The 24699-nt window shown below is 41.8% G+C and overlaps 1 protein-coding gene across 1 annotated transcript in view; it reads left to right on the top strand.

Moving 5' to 3' along the window:
- Positions 1-24699, top strand: part of BMAL1 (basic helix-loop-helix ARNT like 1) — a 112913-nt gene that overhangs the window by 37400 nt on the left and 50814 nt on the right. The window contains exons 2-3 of the mRNA XM_065404534.1: positions 19660-19807; positions 22928-22948. Coding sequence (XP_065260606.1) covers positions 19668-19807; positions 22928-22948 — 161 coding nt within the window. The 5' untranslated portion in view covers positions 19660-19667. The remainder of the gene's footprint in view (positions 1-19659; positions 19808-22927; positions 22949-24699) is intronic.

Genomic DNA, 24699 nt, shown 5'->3' with positions numbered 1-24699 from the left:
CCCTGGAAAAACCATGGAGCAGGTCCTCAAAGAATCAATTCTGATGCACTTAGAGGAGAGGAAAGTGATCAGGAACAGTCAGCATGGATTCACCAAGGGCAAGTCATGCCTGACTAACCTAATTGCCTTCTATGATGAGATAACTGGCTCTGTGGATGAGGGGAAAGCAGTGGACGTGTTATTCCTTGACTTTAGCAAAGCTTTGATACGGTCTCCCACAGTATTCTTGCCAGCAAGTTAAAGAAGTATGGGCTGGATGAATAGACTATAAGGTGGATAGAAAGCTGGCTAGATCGTCGGGCTCAACGGGTAGTGATCAATGGCTCCATGTCTAGTTGGCAGCCGGTATGAAGCGGAGTGCCCCAAGGGTTGGTCCTGGGTCTGGTTTTGTTCAATATCTTCATTTATGATCTGGAGGATGGTGTGGACTGCACCCTCAGCAAGTTTTCAGATGACACTAAACTGGGAGGAGTGGTAGATATGCTGGAGGGTAGGGATAGGATACAGAGGGACCTAGAAAAATTAGAGGATGGGCCAAAAGAAATCTGATGAGGTTCAACAAGGACAAGTGCAGAGTCCTGCACTTAGGACAGAAAAATCCCATTCACTGCTACAGACTAGGGACCGAATGGCTAGGCAGCAGTTCTGCAGAAAAGGACCCTAGGGGTTTCAGTGGAAGAGAAGCTTGATACAAATCAACAGTGTGCCCTTGTTGCCAAGAAGGCTAACGGCATTTTGGGCTGTATAAGTAGGGGCCTTGCCAGCAGATCGAGGGACGTGATCATTCCCCTCTATTCGACATTGGTGAGGCCTCATGTGGAGTACTGTGTCCAGTTTTGGGCCCCACACTACAAGAAGGATGAGGAAAAATTGGAAAGAGTCCAGCGGAAGGCAACAAAAATGATTAGGGGGCTGGAGCACATGACTTATGAGGAGAGGCTGAGGGAACTGGGATTGTTTAGTCTGCAGAAGAGAAGAATAAGGGGGGATTTGATAGCTGCTTTCAACTACTTGAAAGGGGGTTCCAAAGAGGATGGATCTAGACTATTCTCAGTGGTACCAGATGACAGAACAAGGAGTAATGGTCTCAAGTTGCAGTGGGGGAGGTTTAGGTTGGATATTAGGAAAAACTTTTTCACTAGTGGTGGTGAAGCACTGGAATGGGTTACCTAGGGAGGTGGTGGAATCTCCTTCCTTAGAGGTTTTTAAGGCCAGGCTTGACGAAGCCCTGGCTGGGATGATTTAGTTGGGGATTGGTCCTGCTTTGAGCAGGGGGTTGAACTAGATGACCTCCTGAGGTCCCTTCCAACCCTGATATTCTATGATTCTATGAAAATAGCAGGTTGTTTAGAGGTGGAAAACATAAGGCTTCAGGAAAGTGAAAAGTTGTATGCAGTCAAACCTGACAGCTCTGACAATTGTCTTGTGCTGAGTCCCGGTTATCCGACTTAACTTAAATCCTTAGGATATCTGAGTTTTTCTGAGGGCTTGATACTTATCAATAATACCCAGAATGAATATGTGAAGAATATATTTTATGTATTGTTCCTTGTTATAATTGTTGTCTAAGAGCTTGAGTACTAAAGTTTGGTGGTTAACTAATCTCAAGAAACCCACTAAAGATACGGGAAGTGTTTTTCCATTTGTTAATGTGTGTACTGCACTCTGAAGGTATAGAAGTACTAAACATTTGGCTAAGAGTTGAAACTACTAATGACCAGCATTCATAACTGAGTGAGACCCTGTCAATGTGATATCAACATTAGTTAAGAAAATAAGCAACTTGCAGAAACAAGACACTTAAAACTCTCGTGCTAGTTTTATGTAGGAGCATGAACTGCCTCCTGGTATTCCCCAGCTCCATCAGGAGCAGACTTCACAGGTCCTGGAACATTGGAAGAGAACAATAGGTTTGACAATTTGTCTGCCCTACTCATCAAATATAGATTTTTTTTCTCTGTATTCCTCTTGTCGGAGAATAACAGAGTTCTCACTTTTTGTTTGGGTACAGCAAGTCAGATACTTTATTTTTTCTCTATCAATTGCATAGAGGGAGAGAGCTAAACAGGTCTCTTAACAGGTAACCAATTACAGCAAGCATTTATACCTTTTGTTACAGACAATAATGAGCAACAGCTGCATTTTGTTTATACATAGGTTATTCTGATATCTTGTTTTGCTCAGTAATGTAGACTCCTAGTCTACATTCCATATTATTTACACAAGGTCGCAACAACTTTTTACACAGTTTTTTTTCCACTCGCCTCACACATTCCTTGCTTCTACAAATTTCGCGTTATTAGGGTTACAGTTAGCCTGACTCTTGCTAACAAACTGTTATGCATTGCAATTCCCTTCCTGTCAGTTCTTTTTTTGCTTTCACAACCCCCCCTTTTGTACTCCTTGTACAACAAACATTTTCAAATTTTTATTTGCATTAAGTTTTGGAATTTAGATTTTACTTTAGATGCTTTAACCTTAGGGGTTTTGATTGGATGTAATGACAATGCATGATGAGCATGGACATGAAAGGTATTACTATTATTACGTTTTTTACAACAACAATAACATACTTTTACACTAGCTAACAACAACACAAGCAATAACATTTTCATAGCGATAATATGATGGGGTTGTTGTACAATTTTAGTTATAAAACACAATACATCATACTTAGTACATAAGGTGGACACTTTATAAGCTGTATGAAAGGCATACTTTTTAACTTGATATATATTTTGAAGCATGTGAATTTGCCCTTGTACTTCAGAGATTTTCTGAACCTCTGGTAACAGTGAAAGCAAATTTTGAAATTGATCTGGTACTAAACTAGTCTAATTAAAGGGTATTTGGAACCTAAGGGCTACTTGCAAAACTCTATTTGCAGGCCAGTAGATAATATGATTGCCTGCAGTGGTAGTGAGATTAAAATGTTGTGCAATGTGGTGGCACTAATATACACACAGCTATGGAAAAGTAAATGTTCTGTCAGGGTAGTTCCTTGTTCCCTATCCTTCCAGCAAACGTAGTTATGAACAGTGACAACTTTTCCTGGCTTCAGTTTAAGTATACACTGAAGCTGTGGGGGTTTTAACGGCCAAAATGTCCATTGACTCCCTAACCCCATCCAAATGTCAGGTGTAATTCTAGGAGCACTGACTAAAAATCGATTGGGCATACCAGGTAGTCTATGATGTCTCGGTGAATTACCCACATGCATCCTTCCCATGGACCCGGCAGGATTCGGTATGTGGGAGCCCACACCCCCTTAACCGGTCCATATGCTTGGAAGGAGCACTGAGAACGTCCACACTTCCACCCAGAAAGTTTCCAAGTATGTCTTCATGGCCACAGATCAGATGGTACTCCTGATGTGTCTGTAAGGGCAGTGGGCCAAGCCTGATGCTCAAGATCATTTCGAATGGCCATTAGCTGGTCATTCAGGAAATCCTGAATTTCTGAACATGCTAGATCCCACTGCAGTGCCTTCCCAGCCTTAGTGATATTCAATACCATCTCTGTCAGCAACTTTTGGGTTATTGAACTAAGGGCGGAAATAACATGTAACTTACCAACTCCAGCCTGTATCTGGGTTAGCTGTGCCCCAATTTTTTATCATGTTTTTGGTTTTTAAAAATATTTCAAACTGCTGCTGCACTATTGGCCCCATCCCAAAGGGATCCGGTCAAGTCTCTCTTTTTTCTAGAGGAAATAACCCAAGCCCTCTGTTGTGCTAATTTAATGGCAGCCCCCTGTGAGCAATTTGGGTATGTAGAGGTAATCTGGAAACTGGATAAGGGCAATGAAAATTTAACAGTCCCTAGTGTAGTGTTAATTACAGTCCATTGATATTCTAATACATCTTTTTTTGGTGTAGTACTATACCACATTGGTTGGTTGAACACCTTTATGTACTTCCGGGAGGCATTGATATTAATGGCATAAGAAGGGGTGTATTGCAATAAGGTACAGGTTACATTATTAGTCACTGGAATAATTTCTATGCAGGTAAAATTTCCAGTGGCAGAACAAACTTTTTGGGTATTTGTTTGATTATTTACTAATTGGGTGACCAAATAACAATAAGGGCCTTTTTTATTTAACACAGTGCAAATTTCAGGAACAGCCATTATATCTACTTCGCTATAGAACCCATCAATTGCAATTACAGATTCTTGGGGTTCGCTGGTAGTGATATTATGTATTTTTATTTTCACTGATCCATTTGTTTTTTATTTAATTGTTCGCTTATATATATTATCCTGAACTTTAAAGAATAATTTCTTTGAACAAAATTTTAGTAAATTACTAAGATGTGAAGGCCTTGGCCAATGGGTTTCATTGGAATATACAGTATTGTTGGTATCTGGGTAAGTAACAGTGGTGGTGGCAGGGGTCAAGGGACTAGTGGGCGTAATCTTCGTGGTGGCAAGGCGTTTTTGATATTTATTATCTGAAAGCCAATTAGGGAGGGCAGTGCATTCTGAAGGTACCTGTCCATAAGCACAAAGCCCTGCCCCTGGAAGAAATTCAAACCACCACTCGACCCCGTATTCCCAAGCACGATCCCCACAATTCCCTCCTTGCCAATTAACAATGCTCCGTTTTTTCCACCAGGGCCAGTTTTTAATGTTTTTTTTTGTAGTTAGGAATCCCTGGACTTTGATGGTTTCAGCAGAGCGAGTGTTTCTTCTTTTTTTCTCTAAAAGCAGTTGTGATTCAACATAGTACAGGGGAGAGGTTACTAGCACTTCACCCTATACTGGTGTGATTTCTTTAGAAAAATTTAAAGGCATTGTAGATTTGTCAGTGGACAAAGGAGAGGTTACTAGCACTTCACCTTGTCCTCCTTCCCTGTGTCCAGAAGGCACAGCAGAGCTAGCAGGAGAAATAGGCTGATTATCAGCTGGAGAATTATCTCCAGGTGAAGGGGTCTTTTTGCAGTGAGAAGCATGGGTCCAGGCAGGTAGTCCTTGGCACTTCACAGAGGTGTTGGTGGTTAACAGGACTTGGAAAGGGCCTTTCCAGTGTGGAGCCAAAGCAGTTTTACGTTGATGGACTTTACATAGACTCAGTCTCCTTGTTTTAATGAACGGCAGGGCTACTAGGGTCTTTGGGTAGCACTTCTTTTATCTGTGAGAAAAGAAACCTAACACATTTCATTAATGCCTGGCAGTGTTTTGCAGATCTTATAGTTGCTTGGGCACATTCAGGCCCCCCTTTTCTTGGCTGTCAGCCAAGTCCTAGCTGTGGGCAGTGTCCTTGGATGGGGCCAGCGTCTTATCTTTGGATTGAGCTTCCTAGCTATTTTTTCCAGTTAACGCGTTCTGGTTTTTTTCTTTTTTCCTTCTTGGCTTTTTTTAACCTACAAAGGAAACTTTCACTTTTTACTTATACACCTTTTTCCAACAATGAACACATACACATTGCCATTATACAGTACATTAGTTTTATTATTCAATGTATGCCATGTACACCCTTCCAGTAAAATAACTTTATTACAGAGCTTTGGAGCAACAAACCAGGACAAGCACACCCACTTTTGAGGAGTCCACTCGGTATAACCTCTGGTGTCCAATAGCTTTTCTTCCTCCCCAGCCCTCTGGCTAGAAATCTGAGGTAGCCAGAAGGATCCCATGGGCAATATGGGGAGTGGGTTAACCTTCCATGTCCTTGCTTCCAAAGACTGTTGGTATGCAAATTTTAACAACAATTTTGGCCATAGAACACAAAAATAATTTCTATTGTGCCAGTAAATGCATGGTACGTTGAATGCTATTCAGCTGGCATCCGTTTTCTCTGATGATCTGAAAGACAAAAGAACAGAGGTCTACCCCTTCTGGGCAGTTAGTCATTGCTTAAAATATTTTCTTTATATACACATACTTTTGTTGATTTTAGGCAAAACAGAGGAATTACCCCATATTTCCTTGTATTTGTTTTATAGGCAGCCCAGGTTTTAGTGGCTTTTACCTTATTAGTTAGAAAATTGCATTAATACAGATGCTTTCTGGCTTGCTTCCAGATCCAAAGCTATTCACAGCTTAAAGATTCTTACGTAAAAAGGGACACAATTAACTTTTCCAGACTTTTGATTGCCTTTTACTTTTAACTTCTGCTTTCAAACACACAGTGATTTGAAAAAGACAACACAACCTATATTGGTAGGTTTGCATTTTTTTTACCTCTACTACAATATACACTGCACATGTTCTGGGGAAAATGCACATTCTCTTCACAATTCAATTTTTACAACACTAGCCACATTAATTTTTACACAAGGTTTAACTGTTTCTTTTTTTAACACCGGGTAAAGGCCATTTACTTAACATATAATCCAAAGGACTATCCTTAGAGGGTTTTACCAGAGACCCACCCGTCTGCCTGCTGACACTCTAACAGAGAATTACACAGAGAACAGAGGGCATTATGGCCTAATAGGATCTTATTACAGGAATTTTTACTAATACTGACCGCTACAGGGGACGGGACAGAAGGATCCCAATTCGACCTCAGAGCTTCATTGCACGCGATGGCTTCCACTCTGAGGAATTACGAATGAGAGGCTCAGTTCCGTCCACACACCTAACGCCCAAATGTATAAGACAGAAATTTATTAACCGGTTAACCAAAACAGAACCAGACCAGAACCAGATAGTGTCTCCTTATCCTATTAGGACTCGCCTTATCGGAGCACGAACCCCAGGGGCTGCGGTGAAGCAGAGAAAAGGGGCGAAACACCCCGTTGGCGCCGTTCCCAGTTTGCCGCAGCCGTTCGGAGTCCAATGTCCGAGCTAGGAGAGTCCCGGCGGAGTCGCCAGAAACTGTCACCGAAATATTGGGTCCACCTAGCTGAGAGCCAATAACAGCCAGACAGGGATAAGGAAGAGTTGCTTTATTCTGCAGAAGAAAGGAGAGCCTTGCACCTTGGTACAAAGACTCTGTCTTACACACATTTTACCATTTTAATTATTATTCTGGGGATTTGAAATCCCCCATGCTTATAATTACTTACTCCTTTCCTTCCACTATGTCCTTAAAGTTTTCAACCTGTTTTTTAATCTCTCTATCTGTTGCCTGCCTGCTTGGGCCCGATCCTGCTTTTCTCGCTGAACTGTCCCTTCCATGGGCACCGGCTTTTTCACTACCAATTTAGCTAGGAGGGTGGGCCTCTTAACTAGCCCCCACCCTTCCTGGTCTCTTCCCTTAAACATTCTTACTCACAAGGCTACCCGAGTCTTCCCTTATGAGGCTTGCCACCTGGGCAAAACACATGGCTCATTGGCATTTAGCTATTCAAATTTTTTTTGTGGCAAACACACTGCTGTTACAGCATATGCAAACACAAATGGTTAAATTCTGACAAGTCCCTGAAGGACCGGTACTTGCTTAGCCAGTGCTTCCTTTTCTGCCTGGAAGTCATGTCTCAAGGCTTGCAACTTGCCCTGGGCGTAGGTTTGAGTTGCTGCCTGGTTCATGATCTATGCTCTTAATTGCTCAATTCTAGTTATCAAGTACACAACTCTTCCCTTTTCTCCAACTTTTCTATTGCCCAGTCCTGCTACGACTGGGGTAGATCCACCTGACACCTTTCCCGGTCAACCGGGGTGGAGAGAGGAATGCTAAATCCCTCTCCGGTTCTCAGACTTACTGCGGCTGAGAGTAGGCACACTTTCATACTCACACACGTACGTCCAGACTGGCCACGTCTGTGTATAACGTTCAGAGAAGGCGCTGTGCAATCTCCAACTTGCTTCCTCTCTTGGGAGGGCAGTTCTTCTACGCCCTAGGGGTCTCCTGGGGCGTCTTTTCAGTGATTCCAGTCCAGGCCGGCTGCCTGTGGCTTCTTCAGAGTCACCAAACCACGCCGGCTCCAGGGTCGCAAAGGCAGACTGTTGGATCTCACTGGACAGTTAAGCTTTGCAAATGTAATCTCAGCACTGTAACTTGTATTGCCTTTGGTTTGACTATGTCTATATTTTTTTCACAGCCAGCTGGGGCCGAAAGCAGTTTTTCTTTGTACTTAGCCTGGTCTGCATTGATTCTTGACCTTGAACGCAGATTAACTTTTTTTTTATCTCTGGACCAAGCTGAATTTTAAATTAACCCATTTCTTTCCTCAATAGACAGATTGGTCCCATTCTGTGTCAGAGGCTTTTTGGTGATTAAAAGCTCCTCTGAGATGTATGATCTTATCTAGATTGAAGGTACCTTTTAGTGGGCATTGTTTAGCTGGATTTGCACGCGTGTAATGATTCCAATTCTCTAAATACTTGCAGGTTTTAGGACCATAATGTACGTACATGAAATCAGATGGGGGTACCCTTAGGGGGTGAGAGGGAATGCTTAGACTGTCTCCCACCCATTTTCCAATCACACACACAGGGAGGATGCCCTGTCCGCTCTAGCGGCACATAAACTAAGGATCTTTCCCTACAGTGTACTCACACAGGAGAGGCTAATGAGGATGGCCACGACCCTCCTACACCTTCCTTCAGCAAAGAGCGTCGGCTAGTCTCTGAGAGACGGCGCCGCTTACTCTCGTTGCATCCAGTGAGATGATCAGACTGTCAGTGGCTCACACAGAGAGGAAAAGGGGGAGGAAAGATGGGTTCACACACTCCTAGACCCAGGTAGCTTCCTTGCCGGATGTTGTCAGGCCGAGTTAGCCCACCGTGGGTCGGATCTCCTAAAAGATCCTCTAGTCACCGGGCTTGCGTTAGAGTAGTTCTGGTCACGAGCCAAAAGACTTCGCAGAGTACTCTGGGCGTCTTCCGATAACTCTCAATTCACACTGGTGTGTACACACACACACACACACACACACACACACACACACACACCCCAAGGCCTCTATCTCCAAATACCACGATGCATCTGTACCTTCTGTCCGGACTCAATACACTATGAGGCGGTAACAACCCCTCATGAGGCGGTAACAACCCCTCATGAGGCGGTAACAACCCCTCATGAGGCGGTAACAACCCCTCAGCACCGGTGCATACCTAACGCATCTCCCTTATTCATATGGGGGCGGCCAAACTAATAGTTCCCCAGAACCGCATACAACTACCTTATTGGGGGCGGCAAAACAATTCCCCAGAACCGCTCTGCATCTGATCTTGCTGCACAGTCAATAAGTTCGGATGGCGTGAGCCCAACAGGGACAGACGGCCCCACGGACAGTCCTCCTCCGACACCCCAATAGAGATTTCAAAAGGTCTCTTACCTCTATTGTGGCGCCATGGGGTTCGGAGGGGAACGATCCGTAGCAGCTGCCGGTGCATCTGCGGGCGTTGCCATCCCGGACGAGCCCCCAAATTGTCGGAGAATAACAGAGTTCTCACTTTTTGTTTGGGTACAGCAAGTCAGATACTTTATTTTTTCTCTATCAATTGCATAGAGGGAGAGAGCTAAACAGGTCTCTTAACAGGTAACCAATTACAGCAAGCATTTATACCTTTTGTTACAGACAATAATGAGCAACAGCTGCATTTTGTTTATACATAGGTTATTCTGATATCTTGTTTTGCTCAGTAATGTAGACTCTTAGTCTACATTCCATATTATTTACACAAGGTCGCAACAACTTTTTACACAGTTTTTTTCCACTCGCCTCACACATTCCTTGCTTCTACAAATTTCGCGTTATTAGGGTTACAGTTAGCCTGACTCTTGCTAACAAACTGTTATGCATTGCAATTCCCTTCCTGTTAGTTCTTTTTTTGCTTTCACACTCTCCACTGCTTTTATTTTTTCTCAAAATGTAAAACCACCTATGCAGTAGTAGATACGTGATGATTTAGATATTATTCCAACCAACTTAGCATTTATCTGTACAAGAACCTTTCCTTTTCCTTCTATGGTTTTGTTCTGTTTTTTGTCTGTGTGAAAGTTTTTTTTTATAACAATCAAGGATGTTTGCATGATATAGAGATCTATTAAGTAAATCCACTAAATGTTCATAGTGCATGTATATTATGCTCTCTGTATTAATAGCCATCTCAATTTGATATGTATGAATGAGGTCCTAGCAATTTTAAAATATTGTTTTCAATTCCAATGATGACTTAAAGGAACATCTTACATTTGCTATTTTAAAACAATTTAGCTTTGGAATCCTTCCCCCATAACCAGTCTGTCTATAACTTAAAATTTGCACCCAAATTTATCTTTAATAGATAAATGTCATGTGGCTGATGATTTGAAGACATCAGCTTTGGAGTATGCATGTGCTGATAAGTGGAGCATGGCTCATCAGAAGTGCTCCAAGTCTGAGCTGCTGTCAGCTATAGGCATTCCCCAGGAGGACAAAAGATGCCACTGCTGTAGAACCAATGCCTAAAGAGTGGGTGAGGAACCCTTGATTCAATTGCCCCAATCTAACTTGACCATTTTAAAATATTGGAAAGAAGGCAGCCAACCCAGAATCACTAGCTAAAGTACACCTCTACCCCGATATAATGCGGCCCGATATAACATGAATTCAGATATAACACGGTAAAGCAGCACTCCGGGGGAGCGGGGCTGCGCACTCCGGTGGATCAAAGCAAGTTCGATATAACGCGGTTTCACCTATAACGCGATAAGATTTTTTTGACTCCAGAGGACAGCGTTATATCAGGGTAGAGGTGTAGTACATTTGGAATGTCTCAAAGGAAAGCCTATTAATATTAATAGAAGGATCCAAGGAAGATTCCAGAAGGAATGGGTAGCGATGCAAAACAAGTAGGAAGGGGTTTAATAAAGAGCACTATGTAGCAACCTCTGCTGAAACAGAGAAATCCAGGTAGTGTACCAAGTGTGTGAAATACAGTAGAAATTTGTAAAGAGCCTTGCTTAAAACACTAGGTGGGAAAGGTTGAGAAGGAGGAGATTTTTCTGTCTGTGTCACCATTAATATGGTGTTGACTTCAAGTGATTTACCTACAGCACTTTTATAGCCAGTATATATGGAAACTGGCAAATCATGAAGGGCTACTTGCCTGATAAATAAGGAGAACACAATATCATTGTGTAACATTCTTAGTTTTTGAGCAATAACTGATGCTACGTATGTTCGTCATTTGACCAAATAAGCCCAATGCCCCACTATATTTTCAAATTAAATCTTTAACAAAAGGACATTTCCCAGTACATCTGGATGCTGAAGAATGTTGAGGACAACAAACAAACATAATAAAAGATTAGTCTTTTTTCTTAAATATCCTGACTTTTGGAATTAGCAGTCGTTTGCAGTTTCTTCCAACAATTAAATATTGAGAGTTTTTTCCTATCGTCTTTTGAGTATAATTAAGAGTATGCTTTTTAGCCTACTGTTTGAGAAAAGGAGAATATGATAAGCCTGTTGTTAACAATCACATCTATAACTGAATGAACTTTGTATTTAAATCCATTTAGTGTACATTTTGATACCAAAAATGGCCCTTCAAGTTTTTGATTACCAGCAGTGTTGAATATAATAAAATATTTGATCTCTAAGTTTACCTCATTTTAAGATAACGTATCCTCGAGGATTGATGGATCATAAAATCTAATGTATGTCTGTGTTTTTTTTTATTTAAAACAAACTAGGATGATATTGTAGAGGGTTTTTTGACCAGAGATCAGTTGGTGGTGAGGGTGTAAGAGCAGAATACTTACCGAGGGCTTTTGACTCATATGAAGGAGTAGGAAGCTCTTTTAGACTTTGTGAAAGCTTTCCAACCTGCCTCCAGGAATTATCATCCAAATCAGAAAAGGAATCCACAACCATAAATATAAATGTCAAATTTTCAACTCCTCCAGATATGTCTTTAATTGAAATGAGGTGGTGTTTGAGGAATAAAAAGGTAGAAATCTAGGATGTAGGGCCTCATTATATGTCACGGCTTCTTCTTCCCCAGGTGCAATAGAATACTTTATTTGTTCACCTTTAGGCATAGGAGCAGGAGTGCACACACATCACTTCTGACAATAAGCTTTTATATGTGGTAGAGTTGTGGATATGTTTTAAATAGCCATTTTGATTCCAAATATCCCAAACTGTTATAATCATATCAGTCTCTTTAATGGAAAATTTTGATCTATTATTTTTATTTCTGTACAGTTTTATATATAATGCAGGCTAATAAGAAATACAGAAGTTCAGAATTTTGAAGAATTATACTCAACATAGCTAAAAAGGACTGATGGGAAATTTAAGAATCTCTGCAAAGATCCTTTGCCAGGAATAATGTATAAGCAGGAACAGATTCTTTAAAAATTAGTCCTGCACTTTATAAAGAGGATGAAAAAACAAATGTAATGTTGAATACCTTACGCAGCTAAGTAGGCAAATACATTTTTTTTAAAAGCACATAGATACAACCTCTTCATAGAACAATATTTAAAAAAAAAAAAAAAAAACCACCCACCAAATAAGTAGTACTAAATGGATACATACTGTAAACCAAGGCATATGTCAAAGAGGAGCAGAGGATATGTACCTCTCTAATAAATATTGTAATACTGGACAAAAGTACTACAGTAAGACAGTCGTACAGTCCTCCTGAATAAGCCTAATATGGCATGAACTGCAAAAATCACAATTTTCTTACTTATCAAATTTCCATACACAACAGTGTCTAGCATTCGGTATGTTTGGCTCCATCATTTATTCCTCCCTGTGAAAGGAAAACCAAAACTCCTGTGCCAAATGAAGATCCAACTTTCAAAAAGATCTGGAGTCATTATAGATGCTAGATAAATGTATGCATCAACTTCATTTCCTTCAATTAATGAGGCATCTATTGTCATTAGATTACTCTATGGATTTGGTAGATAAGAAACCTATCTACTTTGTCAAGATATAAATGAAATTTGTAAATATCTCTTCCATCCTCCACACACAAGCTAGCAAGGAAAGCTAGGTTTTCCTCCTGGGATATGGATCTGTGATGACTGATAACACATAATGAGGGAATTTCATTTTCATAGAGCATAACGCTCAGTGTTCAAAACTATCCTTGGTGAAGGAGCAGGGCTGGAAAATAAAGTAAGTGGATGTGTTGTATCTAAATGTTGACTTACATAAAGTGTTCCCCTTTTTTAAAGCGTGAATGTTATTCAAATCCACTAGAGTAAATGGTATAATATGGCCAAAAGACAGCAGATTTTCTACTTTTGGCAGTAGATCAGGAGCGACATGGCTCAGTATGTGCAAATCAGGAGATTTATCAGAGCCAAGGCATTCTCACTTGATAAGAGATTTGATCCAAAATCTGTTGAAGTATCCTGTTTATTATTTATCCAAAACCGGTTGAAGTAAATGGAAAAAGTTGACTTCAGTGGGCTTTGGATCAGACCTTTACTTGTAATAGTAGAAATGCTGCGAATCAGATGTGCCCACACATTAGGACAGCTTTGCATCACTCTGTTAGCCACAAGGGATCATTTAGGTAGCTCAGAGCTGCTGGAGAAGACCCTGTGCCATCCCCCTCTCCTATGGTTGGTACATAGAATGCAGTATCAATTGATACTCAGAGAGTAAGGTGCTATTCAACATGAGTAGGAATACCTGAGTCTGGCCCACAGCATTTTAAAGCGCCTGCAATCCCTCAGTATATATTACCTCTTTATTTATTTAATGTTGAGAGCCAAGTACTATTTCCCCTTCCACACATGAAGAAAAAAAGAGTCTTTAGAAGGACTGAAGGAAGGGAATATTAAATCCAGAGTGCCGGCATAGGTTTTATAATTCCTGTTAAAACTAGTCCCAATTAACACCTGTGCCCCTAGTTAAATACAAAATGTAACTATTAACATTCTGTCATACAGCTTACAGTTAGACATTATTGCTGTGCGAAATTTCAGGATGTCATGGTGAGCGAAATGTCTTCAGCTTTCTTTTAAAGTAAAATTGATTTTTTGAAATTGAAAACATAAAATATCCAAGATCAAACCCAGGTGGTCTACTTTAAGCCAATTTTTAAAATATTCTTATATGTTTAGCTAGTCCATGCTGTGCAATTTTTAACTTCTGAGACATGAAGTATTACTGTGAAAAGGAAATGAAGAATTTCCCTGATAGATGCAGTTATCTGACTATTTTTTGGTCCAGGCACTTTCTATAAACAAGATTGGTATCCCTTCAGTTATATTTCTCATGGAAACCATACCACAAATTTATTCTGTAATTGTGAAAGAATGCTTTTATGTTATTACATGCTTGTGATTCACAACAAGGCTGAGTGAAGTTTCTTTTTAAATAAATAATTGTTGTATGATGGCAGTAGTTGAATCTTGCCCTAGGCATTGCTGAAGCTGGCAGTGCTTGCATAAAGAGGTCTTGACTTCCAGATGGGTGCTTAGGCAGAGTTAGTTGACCTACTTTTGCTCTGACCTTGATTTGCTCAGTGAGGTGTTTGTGTACTCGTGATCAGCTTTGCTGCATGATTAAGCCAATCACGTGACAACTGGCACTTAAAAGGAAAACAAAACAAAACACAGATGAACAGTTAGGATTTGTTTTTTAGTGTCTGATTTGCCTCTCTTGAATTTCAGTGCAGCTAATAGGAATGAAGATAAAATACAAGAAAAATAATGAAGTGTTCAGATATAAAGAGAGAGACTGCAGAGAAAAGATGCATAATGTGGGGCAGTGATACCATGCTTTGGTTCTTTTCTACAAGGAAGTTTAATCAGGAAGTGGCCTATATGGCATTCTTTCAAGTAGGTCCTTGAAGTATCTTGGCAACAAGCTCAGGGTCATAATTGGAAGAATTTGGCTGTGTTTATGTCTGTGGGTGTTTATAGTGTGTTACAGTAGTGTTGTGTTGCATTATTTATAGAATTTTTTGTGCAGTTGAGCAATTAGCAGCTGGAGGCTGAAAAAAGTTACTAAATCTACCTTTACCAATTTTTTTAAAAAGCATTGCACTACTACAAGGCAGTTGAGAATTTATTACGGGAGATGCTGGTGATGCACTGATTGTGGGGTTGACAGTGTTTCCATTTTAAACCTCATTTCAAGGGATTTATAACATGGCTGTTTAAATTTACATGAGACTGAAATGTAAGACTGCTTTTCAGGACTGATGTGAGCACTGTGGGAGGGATTGTTATACATTTTGTTATAAATCCATACAGTAAGGTTTTTTGTGGGTTTTTTTGTTTTGTTCTGTTTTTCATTTAATTACCCAGATCTTTTTAAATAGTTTGCTTTTAGGAACATTTTTAATCCTTCAGGTAGATGCTTTTGTTTTTTATATATTTACAAATATTTTAGTAGCAGCAGAATTAAACGAACATTTAATTGCTAGACTGATTATTTATTATCATTGAGATATATATAGAAGTATTTTGAAATGAACTTCAGAATGTAGCTTTTTGTGTGAAAACTTACTCATGCAAAATAAAAACATGCTGTTCCTAAAACAATCTTTTGTTCCTAAGTACTGCAGGTCTTTTAAATTGGTTTATTTTAGGTGCCATATGTGATGCTCAGAGTTTCTCAGGTTGGAGGATTGTGCCATAGATGCACAGTACTCAAGTAGCATAGTGACCATCTAGATGAGATGGTACTTCTAGTATTAGATGCTTAGCTGTTACCTAGAGAAGAGAGGCAAAGTAAAACATGGGGGAGGGGAGAGTGATGAAGAGGCAGAGGTGAAGAGACTAATTCAGTGGTTTTCAAACTGTGGGTCGCAACCCAGAACTGGGTTGTGGAATGGAAGGGATTGGGTCACGGTGGCTTTGGTCAGCACCACCGACCGGGCCATTAAATAAAAGTCCCATCGGCGGTGCTGCCCGGCTAAGGCAGGCTAGTCCCTACCTGTTCCAACACCGCACTGTGCCCGGAAGCAGCCAGCAGCAGGTCCAGCTCCTAGGCGGGGGGGAGGGTGCCCACGGGGCTCCACACGTTGCCCCCACCCCAAGCACCAGCTCCGCACTCCCATTGGCCTGCAATCAACTTTCCCTTCCAGGGCTCAGACATATACATCACCCACTGAACCCCTAAAATATGCCCTGCAAATCAAATCATTTTTTTTCATAAGATCTCTGACTTGCATCTGCTGAATTCCAATTCTCTCGAGTACTTTTTCATTGGTTACATGATATTTTCAAAATCCTTCTATAACAGCATTTTTCTTTATTATTGCTTGTTTGAATGTCTGTGTTTTACAGCCATAATTTAACACAGACCTAATGCATGTTTTTAAGAGTTGGAATTTAGTCTTCAGATTTATGTCCCTTCTCATCAGATGTTTATTCGCTCTTGCTATTCTGGTGCTGACTTCAGCATCTGATCTTTCATCTTCTGTGATGATGCTTCCTTAAGTAGCAATTATTTCTCATTTGCTGTCCAGCTGGGTTGTATCAGCATTCAGATATGCTTAAATCTGGTAAATGAGCAGTTCACAAAGTTTTGCAGTAAGCAGGGCCGGCTCCAGGCACCAGCCCAGCAAGCAGGTGCTTGGGGCCGCCAAGGGGAAGGGGCGGCACGTCGGGCTGTTCAGTGGCTATTCGGCGGCGGATCCCTCTCAGAGGGAAGCACCTGTCGCCGAATTCCCACCGAAGAAGAAAGCGGCGTGGTGGAGCTGCCGCCGGAGTGCCGCCGATCGCAATTGCGATTGCGGCTTTTTTTTTTTTTTTTTTTTTTTTCCCCCTCTGCTTGGGGCGGCAAAAACCTTGGAGCCGGTCCTGGCAGTAAGACATCATATCCAAAACCTCATTTACATGAGTCCATACAACCACAAAGTGTAGAACCAATAAACATGTTACAGCAAGGGCGGATAGAGAATGAGGTCGGTGCAGTGGTGGAGTGGAGTTGTGGCTGTGGTCAGAGCTGGGCTGGGGGCAGAGCAGGGGGCGGAGTGGAGCTGCGGCTGGGCTGGGGGCAGAGCAGGGGGCGGAGTGGAGCTGCGGCTGGGCTGGGGGCAGAGCAGGGGGCGGAGTGGAGCTGCGGCTGGGCTGGGGGCAGAGCAGGGGGCGGAGTGGAGCTGCGGCTGGGCTGGGGGCAGAGCAGGGGGCGGAGTGGAGCTGCGGCTAGGGCTGGAGCTGGGCTGGGGGTAGAGCAGGGCTGGGTGGCACTCCCTTCCTGCCCCCCGTGGGGGCTGGCCTGGGCCCTACTGCATGCCCCCTTGAGTGTTCCTCTGGGGCCCCCCCTAGGGAGTGCACCCCACAGTTTGGGGACCACTGTGTTACAGTATAACCAAACCTATGTTTGCAGATTACTTCAGTACTAAACACAGTCATTTTTTTAGTGATGCACTCTGTAGGTGAAGAATCTCACTTTGACTAACAGGGCCAACCAGAGCTATATGATTATTAAAATTCCTGATATTAATATTTCTAATTTTGAGATAAAGCTGCAGAACATGATGCTGAAGCCCACCAGAGTCAGTCAATGCAAGGTTTCATGTTGTTGTTCAGACTTGTACTGCCTGCAGAACTATACAAACCTTCATTTATGTATAAACAAGCCTTCTAAGTTTTAATCATGCCAGAATAATTAAAGAAGCCATTTATGAAGAAGTTTGCTTCTTTCAGTCTTTGCCAGAGACAAGTTAATAAACCATCAGGACTGCTTTAAAGCAATAGTTTTGTGTAATGATGGTAAAAGATTGTGCTATAGGGAAAACATCCTCCTCCCTGTATGAACGTTTTGGTATCATTTTTCTCATAACTTTATTCTGCTAAAAGCATTCTCAGTCCTTCATGATGGATGTATGGTGCATCTCATAATTGGCTGTTTCCTACTTTTTTTATTTTCTTTCATCAATCTGCCATTACTGCCAGTTCAGTTTCTGTAATTTTTTCTCCTTTGTTCTATAGCATTTGGCATTGTTACTGGATTATAAAAGGTCTGTTTGCCTGGCATAAAAATATGCTATTAAGATTTGACTGTCCGTAGTATGAAACTCTGGAACAGTTTGAGTTGTCAGTGGATGTTTTTTGTCTAGAAGTGAGGAGAAACTATGTTAATGTGTTGTATGCTATTTGCCTTAATTTTGAGGGTGGAGTTAGTGTTGTTTTGGTGTAAGTAGTTTTGAAAAGTTTACGATGTTTGATAACTGACACAACTTCATTTATAAAGTTTGAGAATCTTACTGTTTTATCTGAGGGTGAAGATGAACTTTGCAAATTTAATCCCAGATGCTGCAGTCATAGGGGCCTTATTGCTGGATCAGAGCCTTATTTTGTAGACCGCTCCCTAACCAGTACTCAGTATTTCTTTTCAGTATGGTTGTAATTTCTGTTCATCATGCCACTTTATTATAGTCTTTGCCTTTTTTAAAACACGTCATGTAATTAAGAATATTATGGCAAGATTTTAGCATATGAAGATCAAAATATATCCCTGCATTATTTATTTGAGATGAAGGGCCCAAATCAGCCTTTCTTTATGTGGTGAGGGTGGAAGGAGGGGCAGCCAGGAATTAGAAGGCTCAATTCATCATTGCACCTTGTCTAGTATTTACATGAGTGAACAGTTAGTGCAAAGTGCTACCATTCTGATTTGGTAGTGTGTTACACTCACTTTGCATTGGTGTAATAATTGCACCCGGTACAGGGTCCAAAGAGTTTCCTGTTAGTCATGCCATCAGAATGGTGCAGGACTTGTCCCCAACCAGCCTAGAGCAAGCATGGAGCATAGCTCTCTTAACCAGTAGCTATCCCAAACCAGACCTATTTTAAAAGTGATAGGTCTCTTTTGTTTTCTTCCCATTCAGGTTTTTGAAAGAGCTTGACTAACAAATTACAGAGCATGACAGAAGTTTTAAGGTGATTGCTGAGGTAGAATCAGCTAGCAGATTGAGTGCAGGCCTTTTCTTCTAGGGTGGAGCTAGGCTTCCAGAAAGTAAGTTTTACGGTAAGAACTGTCCATTGTTGTTTAGTTGCTGCTGATGTGTAGTTACTTTGGGTATCTAATATTTTATTACGTACAGTATTCTGGCAGTGTTCCTTGCAAAATATAATTAAGTGGGTTATTTGGTCTATAGTACTCTAAAACATTATTAAGGCTAATTGATTTCTTTTGCACCTCTGCTCAGTCTTCTGAGAGTTTTTTGTTTGTTTGTTTTGTTGGTTCTCTTTCCACTCCATTTTTTTACTACCTTACACCTTTATGTTTTCCTTAGTCCCCTCTCTAGTACCTTTTATCCAATTCACCCATCCTCCACCACATCTTCTGCCTTGTTTCTTTTTCCTCATACAGCTGTTATGATGCTTTGATCTGTTTTTTAAGCCTGCCCCCACTTCTAGGTATTCCACACTTATTACTTATGTGTTGTACTTAACAGATTGCAGTTAACAATGTAGTGTATGACAGCATTTTAAGAAATTGATCATGTTATATTACTTAGTCTGCAGCACATCCTGGCAGCTGTATGAAACATTGCTTGACTTTAAATCATCCAACTTTTAGAGAAAACTGTCTTAGTTATATACTATTAAATATTTATCATACGTGTTGTTGGACACTGTTTACTAAAAGAAATTTAATTTCTCTTCAAAATTTCATAAATGTGCTGGTTTTATAATGAACAGAAATTGTGTAAATTCATCTCTAGCAAATTCTCTTAGCTTTGTTTTTTTGGGGGGTTGCTTTGTTTAAAACGAAATTTGTAGTTTTTTTCTTTTTAAATATAATGTAAAAGTAATGGACCCACGTGCTTCTTTTTTTGGTAATTCCAGACGATCCAATGGCTGACCAAAGGATGGACATTTCCTCTACAATTAGTGATTTTATGTCACCAGGACCCACCGACCTAATCTCTAGTTCCCTTAGCACTTCAGGAATGGATTGCAATAGGAAAAGGAAAGGAAGTTCTACTGATTATCAGTAAGTATGATTTCTATTAATTTTAACTCAGTTGAGAGGAATACTTATCTTTTCTACCCTATTGCAGTTTTGCTATGAAGAAGTAATGTGTTTTGGCATAGTTTCTAGTAGTTTGTTTTATTTTTTTCATAAACCATTTGAAAACTGCTCAGAGATTTGGAATGTTAGAAGTCATGCTGGTGCAGATGGATTGGGCAAAGTGCTCGATTGGTTATCAAATGACTCCATACTTTGACATGACCATCACCACTGCATGTTTGGGATGTTTATACCTGGAGGGTATATGTATATGTTATACATAGAAATCTTGACACATTTGCTTTCTTTTAAGTTTTGCCTTTAGAAATACTTACTCTTTTTCTTTCTAGCCTGGTTTAAAGCAAGGTATATCAAACAGCAACATTACGTTTAGACTTTTTTTTTTTAGATAACTTTTAGCAGTTTCTAAACTGTGTTTTTTTTCTCTCCATCTGGGACCTCTACAGTTGGATTCATGGTACTAAGTACATCTGGCTTTACAGGCAGAAAAACATGAGAAATAGTATTTCAACTTCGTAATGTTACAAATCTTAAGTAAGGTCATGCAGTAAATCAATGTCAGAGCTGAGAGTAGACCTCAGATGTCCTGTTGCCTGGTTCTTTGCCCTAACCAGTGTTCTGTGATTTGCTCTAATGCCCGGGTAAAACAAGGCTAAGCCAAGCAGTTGATCCAGTAGGAATTTGATCAGGACACAACTCTTTGTTTTTAATGAAAGATTCTATTATGTTCCTTTTTTTTTTTTTTTTTTTTTTTTTTTACTAACTTTGTCAATATTGTATGGATACTTACAATAGATATATGAAGCTGGGAAACTTAATGAATGGAAATAATTTAGACCATAAGGATGTAGTATGCCTAACTAGTAGGAGGAAATGGAAAGTAGGAAATTTTTAGGAAAGTAAAGATTTTAGTAATTTCTGATGAATTTCAGAATAGATAATCCAGAGGTAGGCAACCTTTCAGAAGCGGTGTGCTGAGTCTTCATTTATTCTCTTTAATTTAAGGTTTCACGTGCCGGTAATACATGTTAACGTTTTTTAGAAGGTCTCTCTCTCTCTCTAAGTCTATATTATATAACTAAACTATTGTTGTATGTAAAGTAAACAAGGTTTTAAACATTTTGAAGAAGCTTCATTTAAAATTAAATTAAAATGCTGATCTTACGCCGCCAGCCTGCTCAGCCCACTGCCAGCCTGGGGTTCTGTTCACCTAGGCCAGCAGTGGGCTGAGCAGGGCGACTCGAGGTCAGGGCAGAGGGCTGGGGTGTATGTGGAGGTGCAGGGCAGAAGGCTGGGTGTTGGGGGGGACTCGAGGTCAGGGCAGAGGGCTGGGGGTGTGTGTGGAGGTGCAGGGCAAAAGGCTGGGTGTTGGGGGGGTCAGGGCAGACGGCTGGGGGGGTGTGGAGGTGCAGGGCAGAAGGCTGGGTGTTGGGGGGAGGTCAGGGCAGAGGGCTGGGGGGGTGGGGGTGCAGGGCAGAAGGCTGGGTGTGGGGGGGGTTCAGGGCAGAGGGCTGGGTGTGTGTGGAGGTGCAGGGCAGAAGGCTGGGTGTTGGGGGTGCAGGGCAGAAGGCTGAGTGTGTGTGGGGAGGTCAAGGCAGAAGGCTGGGTGTGTGGGGGGTGCAGGGCAGAAGGCTGGGTGGGTGTTGGGGGGAGGTCAGGGCAGAGGGCTGGGGGGGTGGGGTACAGGGCAGAGGGCTGGGGTGCTCGGCTCGTGGGGGTGCTCCCAGCCCCCTGCCCTGAGCGGCTCATGGCAGGGGGCTGGGAGGGATATGCCCTGTTCCACCCCCTTCTCCCAGGCCCGTCCCTACCTCTCTCTGCCTGCTCTACGGAGCTGTGTGCAGCCTGCCGCTCTTCCCCCTCCCTCTCGCAAGGGCCATCCCGGCAGGGAGAGGGAGGAGGAGGAGGGGCAGAGGGGCCGGAATGCACCAAGCTGTGGGAAAAAGCAGGGGAGGAGGGAAACTTGGCTGCCGCAGGACCAAGCTTCTGCCTCCTGCCCCCGCAGGGGAGAGCGGTGGGCAGCGTGGCGCTTTCCGGCCCCCAGCGTGGCGCTTTCCGGCCCCTCCGCCCCTCCTCCTCTCACAGGCAGGCAGCGTGCCATTCAGAATCGGCTCGCGTGCCGTGTTTGGCACGCGTGCCATAGGTTGCCGACCCCTGAGATAATCCATATTCTGCAGTAAGCACCTCAAGACCAACCCAAAGGCTTTAAATCACTGTGTAAAAGAGTAAAAATCAGAATAATTTACAGCAAGCTCTTATCATTTATTTAACACAATTATTTCCATTTGGAGTATAGCCCGTTTTCACATAAGTCTGTACAAATTCTGTCATTCTAGGTCCTGAGTCTGATGTTGGAATGTTCCATTTTCTCTGGACAATTTTTTAATCCATATTGAGCATGTCAGTTATGAAGTAAATTAAGATTCTTTGAGAAGGATCCGCAAGGACAGTTTCTACTTTAGGGAAATCCAAATTCAAAATTCTAGTAGTCTTTGGAGACTCTGGACATATGTACTGTATACATTTTCACCTGCAATATTCATTTGGCCAGCCTTTTTGGAATAAGATCACTGTTCTAATTTAAATTAATTTTAGCAGATTTAGCTGGAGCATTCTTTATTTTATCAACTTCTGCTACCTCAAGAAAGCATTTTTCCATATTTATCCTTCTGAATAGGTAGCACTGCTGAATTCCTTCTTTCCTCCAGAAAGAAAAGTCTGCTCTTGGATATGTCCTCACATTAATCTCAAGGGTAGTATTTGTACTTAAGAGTTAAATAAGTGATAAAACACACTGGTTCCTTAAAGCCTAAGTTTAATAATCTTTCACAGTTCTCTTCTCCTGACCATAAGACACACCATAACCAGGAGGGAGTTGCTCCCTTTGGAAGTAGGTTATAAACAATTTTGTCACTTTAGATTATGAAAATTATTTGCTTTTCCAGACTACGGAATTGCATGTCAGTGCTTATGAATGTGGAAAAACTGGAAATTAAGACAAACAATAGCAATTGGCAGAATGTAGTCTAGTAAGCACTAATGCTCTTTGTACATTGAGTAATAATTTTTTCTTTATCTTTCCAGACTTGATGGATTTTCTTTTGAGTAAGTATAAACAATAATCTCTCTCTCGTCCCCTCCCTCACAGAATATCTGTAACAAAGTTTTTATTTCTGATTGAGACTCTGATGACCTCAACAAACTACTCAAGTTCTGCTCTTTTTTGATGGTACTGGAATGTCTTCTAATGTACAGTTTGGAGTACGCTACTCCTCATGCTCTAAATATGCTTATTAGATGAGCATTGATTGGTGAGGTAGTGCTTCAACTATCTCCCTTGCTGGCAACGGGGGAGTGTTAGAGACCCAGGTTGTAGACCCACTGAAACTGAGGACCCGAACCCCTGGATTTTTACACTTAGGCATGCTCCTCTCCAGGGCGCCACTGGGCCTGGCTTGTTGGGACGATCCCAGTAAAAATTTTCCACTAGCTCAGGGGCATGGACGTGGGCCACGGGCTCCCAGGATCATCCTTTGGGATGGTAACCTTTCCAGGCTATGAAGTATTGGAGGCAACTTCTCTACAGACAGGAGGCAAGGATTTTGTGCGCGATATATTCTTCATGCCTCTGAATCTTGACTGATGGGTTGTTGAGACTGATCCAAGAAGGGATTCTCTATGCAGGGCTTGAGAATTGATGCCTGGGACACTTGGTGGATGCAGAGGGACTGGGGAAGTTTCAGTTTATATGCGACTCTGCTGCCCCCTATTTGCAGGTTTGGAAAAGACTGAGGAATTAATTGTCTAACTTTTGAGAAGGCCTGATCATCCTGACGTGATTTGCGATGAGCCAGACCTTCTGGCTCACAACAAACACCAAACAGTCTTGGTGTTACCAGCCCACAAACCGCTTGTAGGCTTTTTTAGCCTCAGCCAGGTGCCTGCGGAGTTCATCTTGGATATGGTGAATTCACTGTACCCAGTCGACGGCCACCAGCTTTGGGAAGTCTGTGGGTAACACAGGGTGGATATGGGGATGATATCCATAATTTGAAAAGAAGGGGCTCTGCCTAGTGGAGACATGATCGGCACCATTGTAGGAGAACTTGATGTATAATAATGGGGAAACCCAGTTGTCCCAATGGAAGTTAATAAAGCACACAAGTATTGTTCCAGTACTTGACTTGACCCTCTCCAACTGCCCATGGGTCTGGGAGTCATATGCAGTGGGGGTGGATGCATGAACATCTATTAGGTGGATTGTCTCCTGTCAGAAGTGAGACACAAATTTTGGCTCTCGGTCACGGATGATTTGGTCTGGGAGCAAATGATGTGTGTCACCAGCAGCTGGGCTATTGTTTTGGCAAAAGGCTGACAGTCACAGGAAATGAAATGGGCCATTTTAGTTAGTCAGCCTACAATTATAGGAACTACGGTGTGGCCGTCAGAGTGGATTGTTGCACTTTGGTCATTCCCTTCCTAGGTGGAGTCTTCCAGAAGGGTCGTCTTGAGCAACTGTCTGAAGGAGGATTATCAGGTGTAGGTGGGTTGCGGTGTTAACAAAATTACAGGGCTTCAGGAGATGGGGTGGTTCCGAGTTGGGCTCCTCATTTCCTTGGTAATATTCCCCTTTACTTAAGAAGGTGTCTGCTTTCCCATTGCTGGTTCCTGGACGGTATGAAATGGTGACCTTAAATCAGGAGAAGAATAGTGCTCACTGGAACTGTCTTTGGCTCAGGGCCCAAGCCTTCTGGAGATACTCATGTTTTTCTGGTTGGGGAATACCTGTACTGGATGTCAAGCCTCTCCAGATAGTGTCGCTACTTTTTGAAAGTGGATTTAATGATGCGTAGTTC

This window comes from Emys orbicularis, chromosome 4 (genome assembly GCF_028017835.1).
Source record: "Emys orbicularis isolate rEmyOrb1 chromosome 4, rEmyOrb1.hap1, whole genome shotgun sequence".
Lineage (NCBI taxonomy): Eukaryota > Metazoa > Chordata > Testudines > Emydidae > Emys > Emys orbicularis.
The sequence above is the reverse complement of the archived record's forward strand: the minus strand, read 5'-3'. Positions and strand labels throughout refer to the sequence as shown.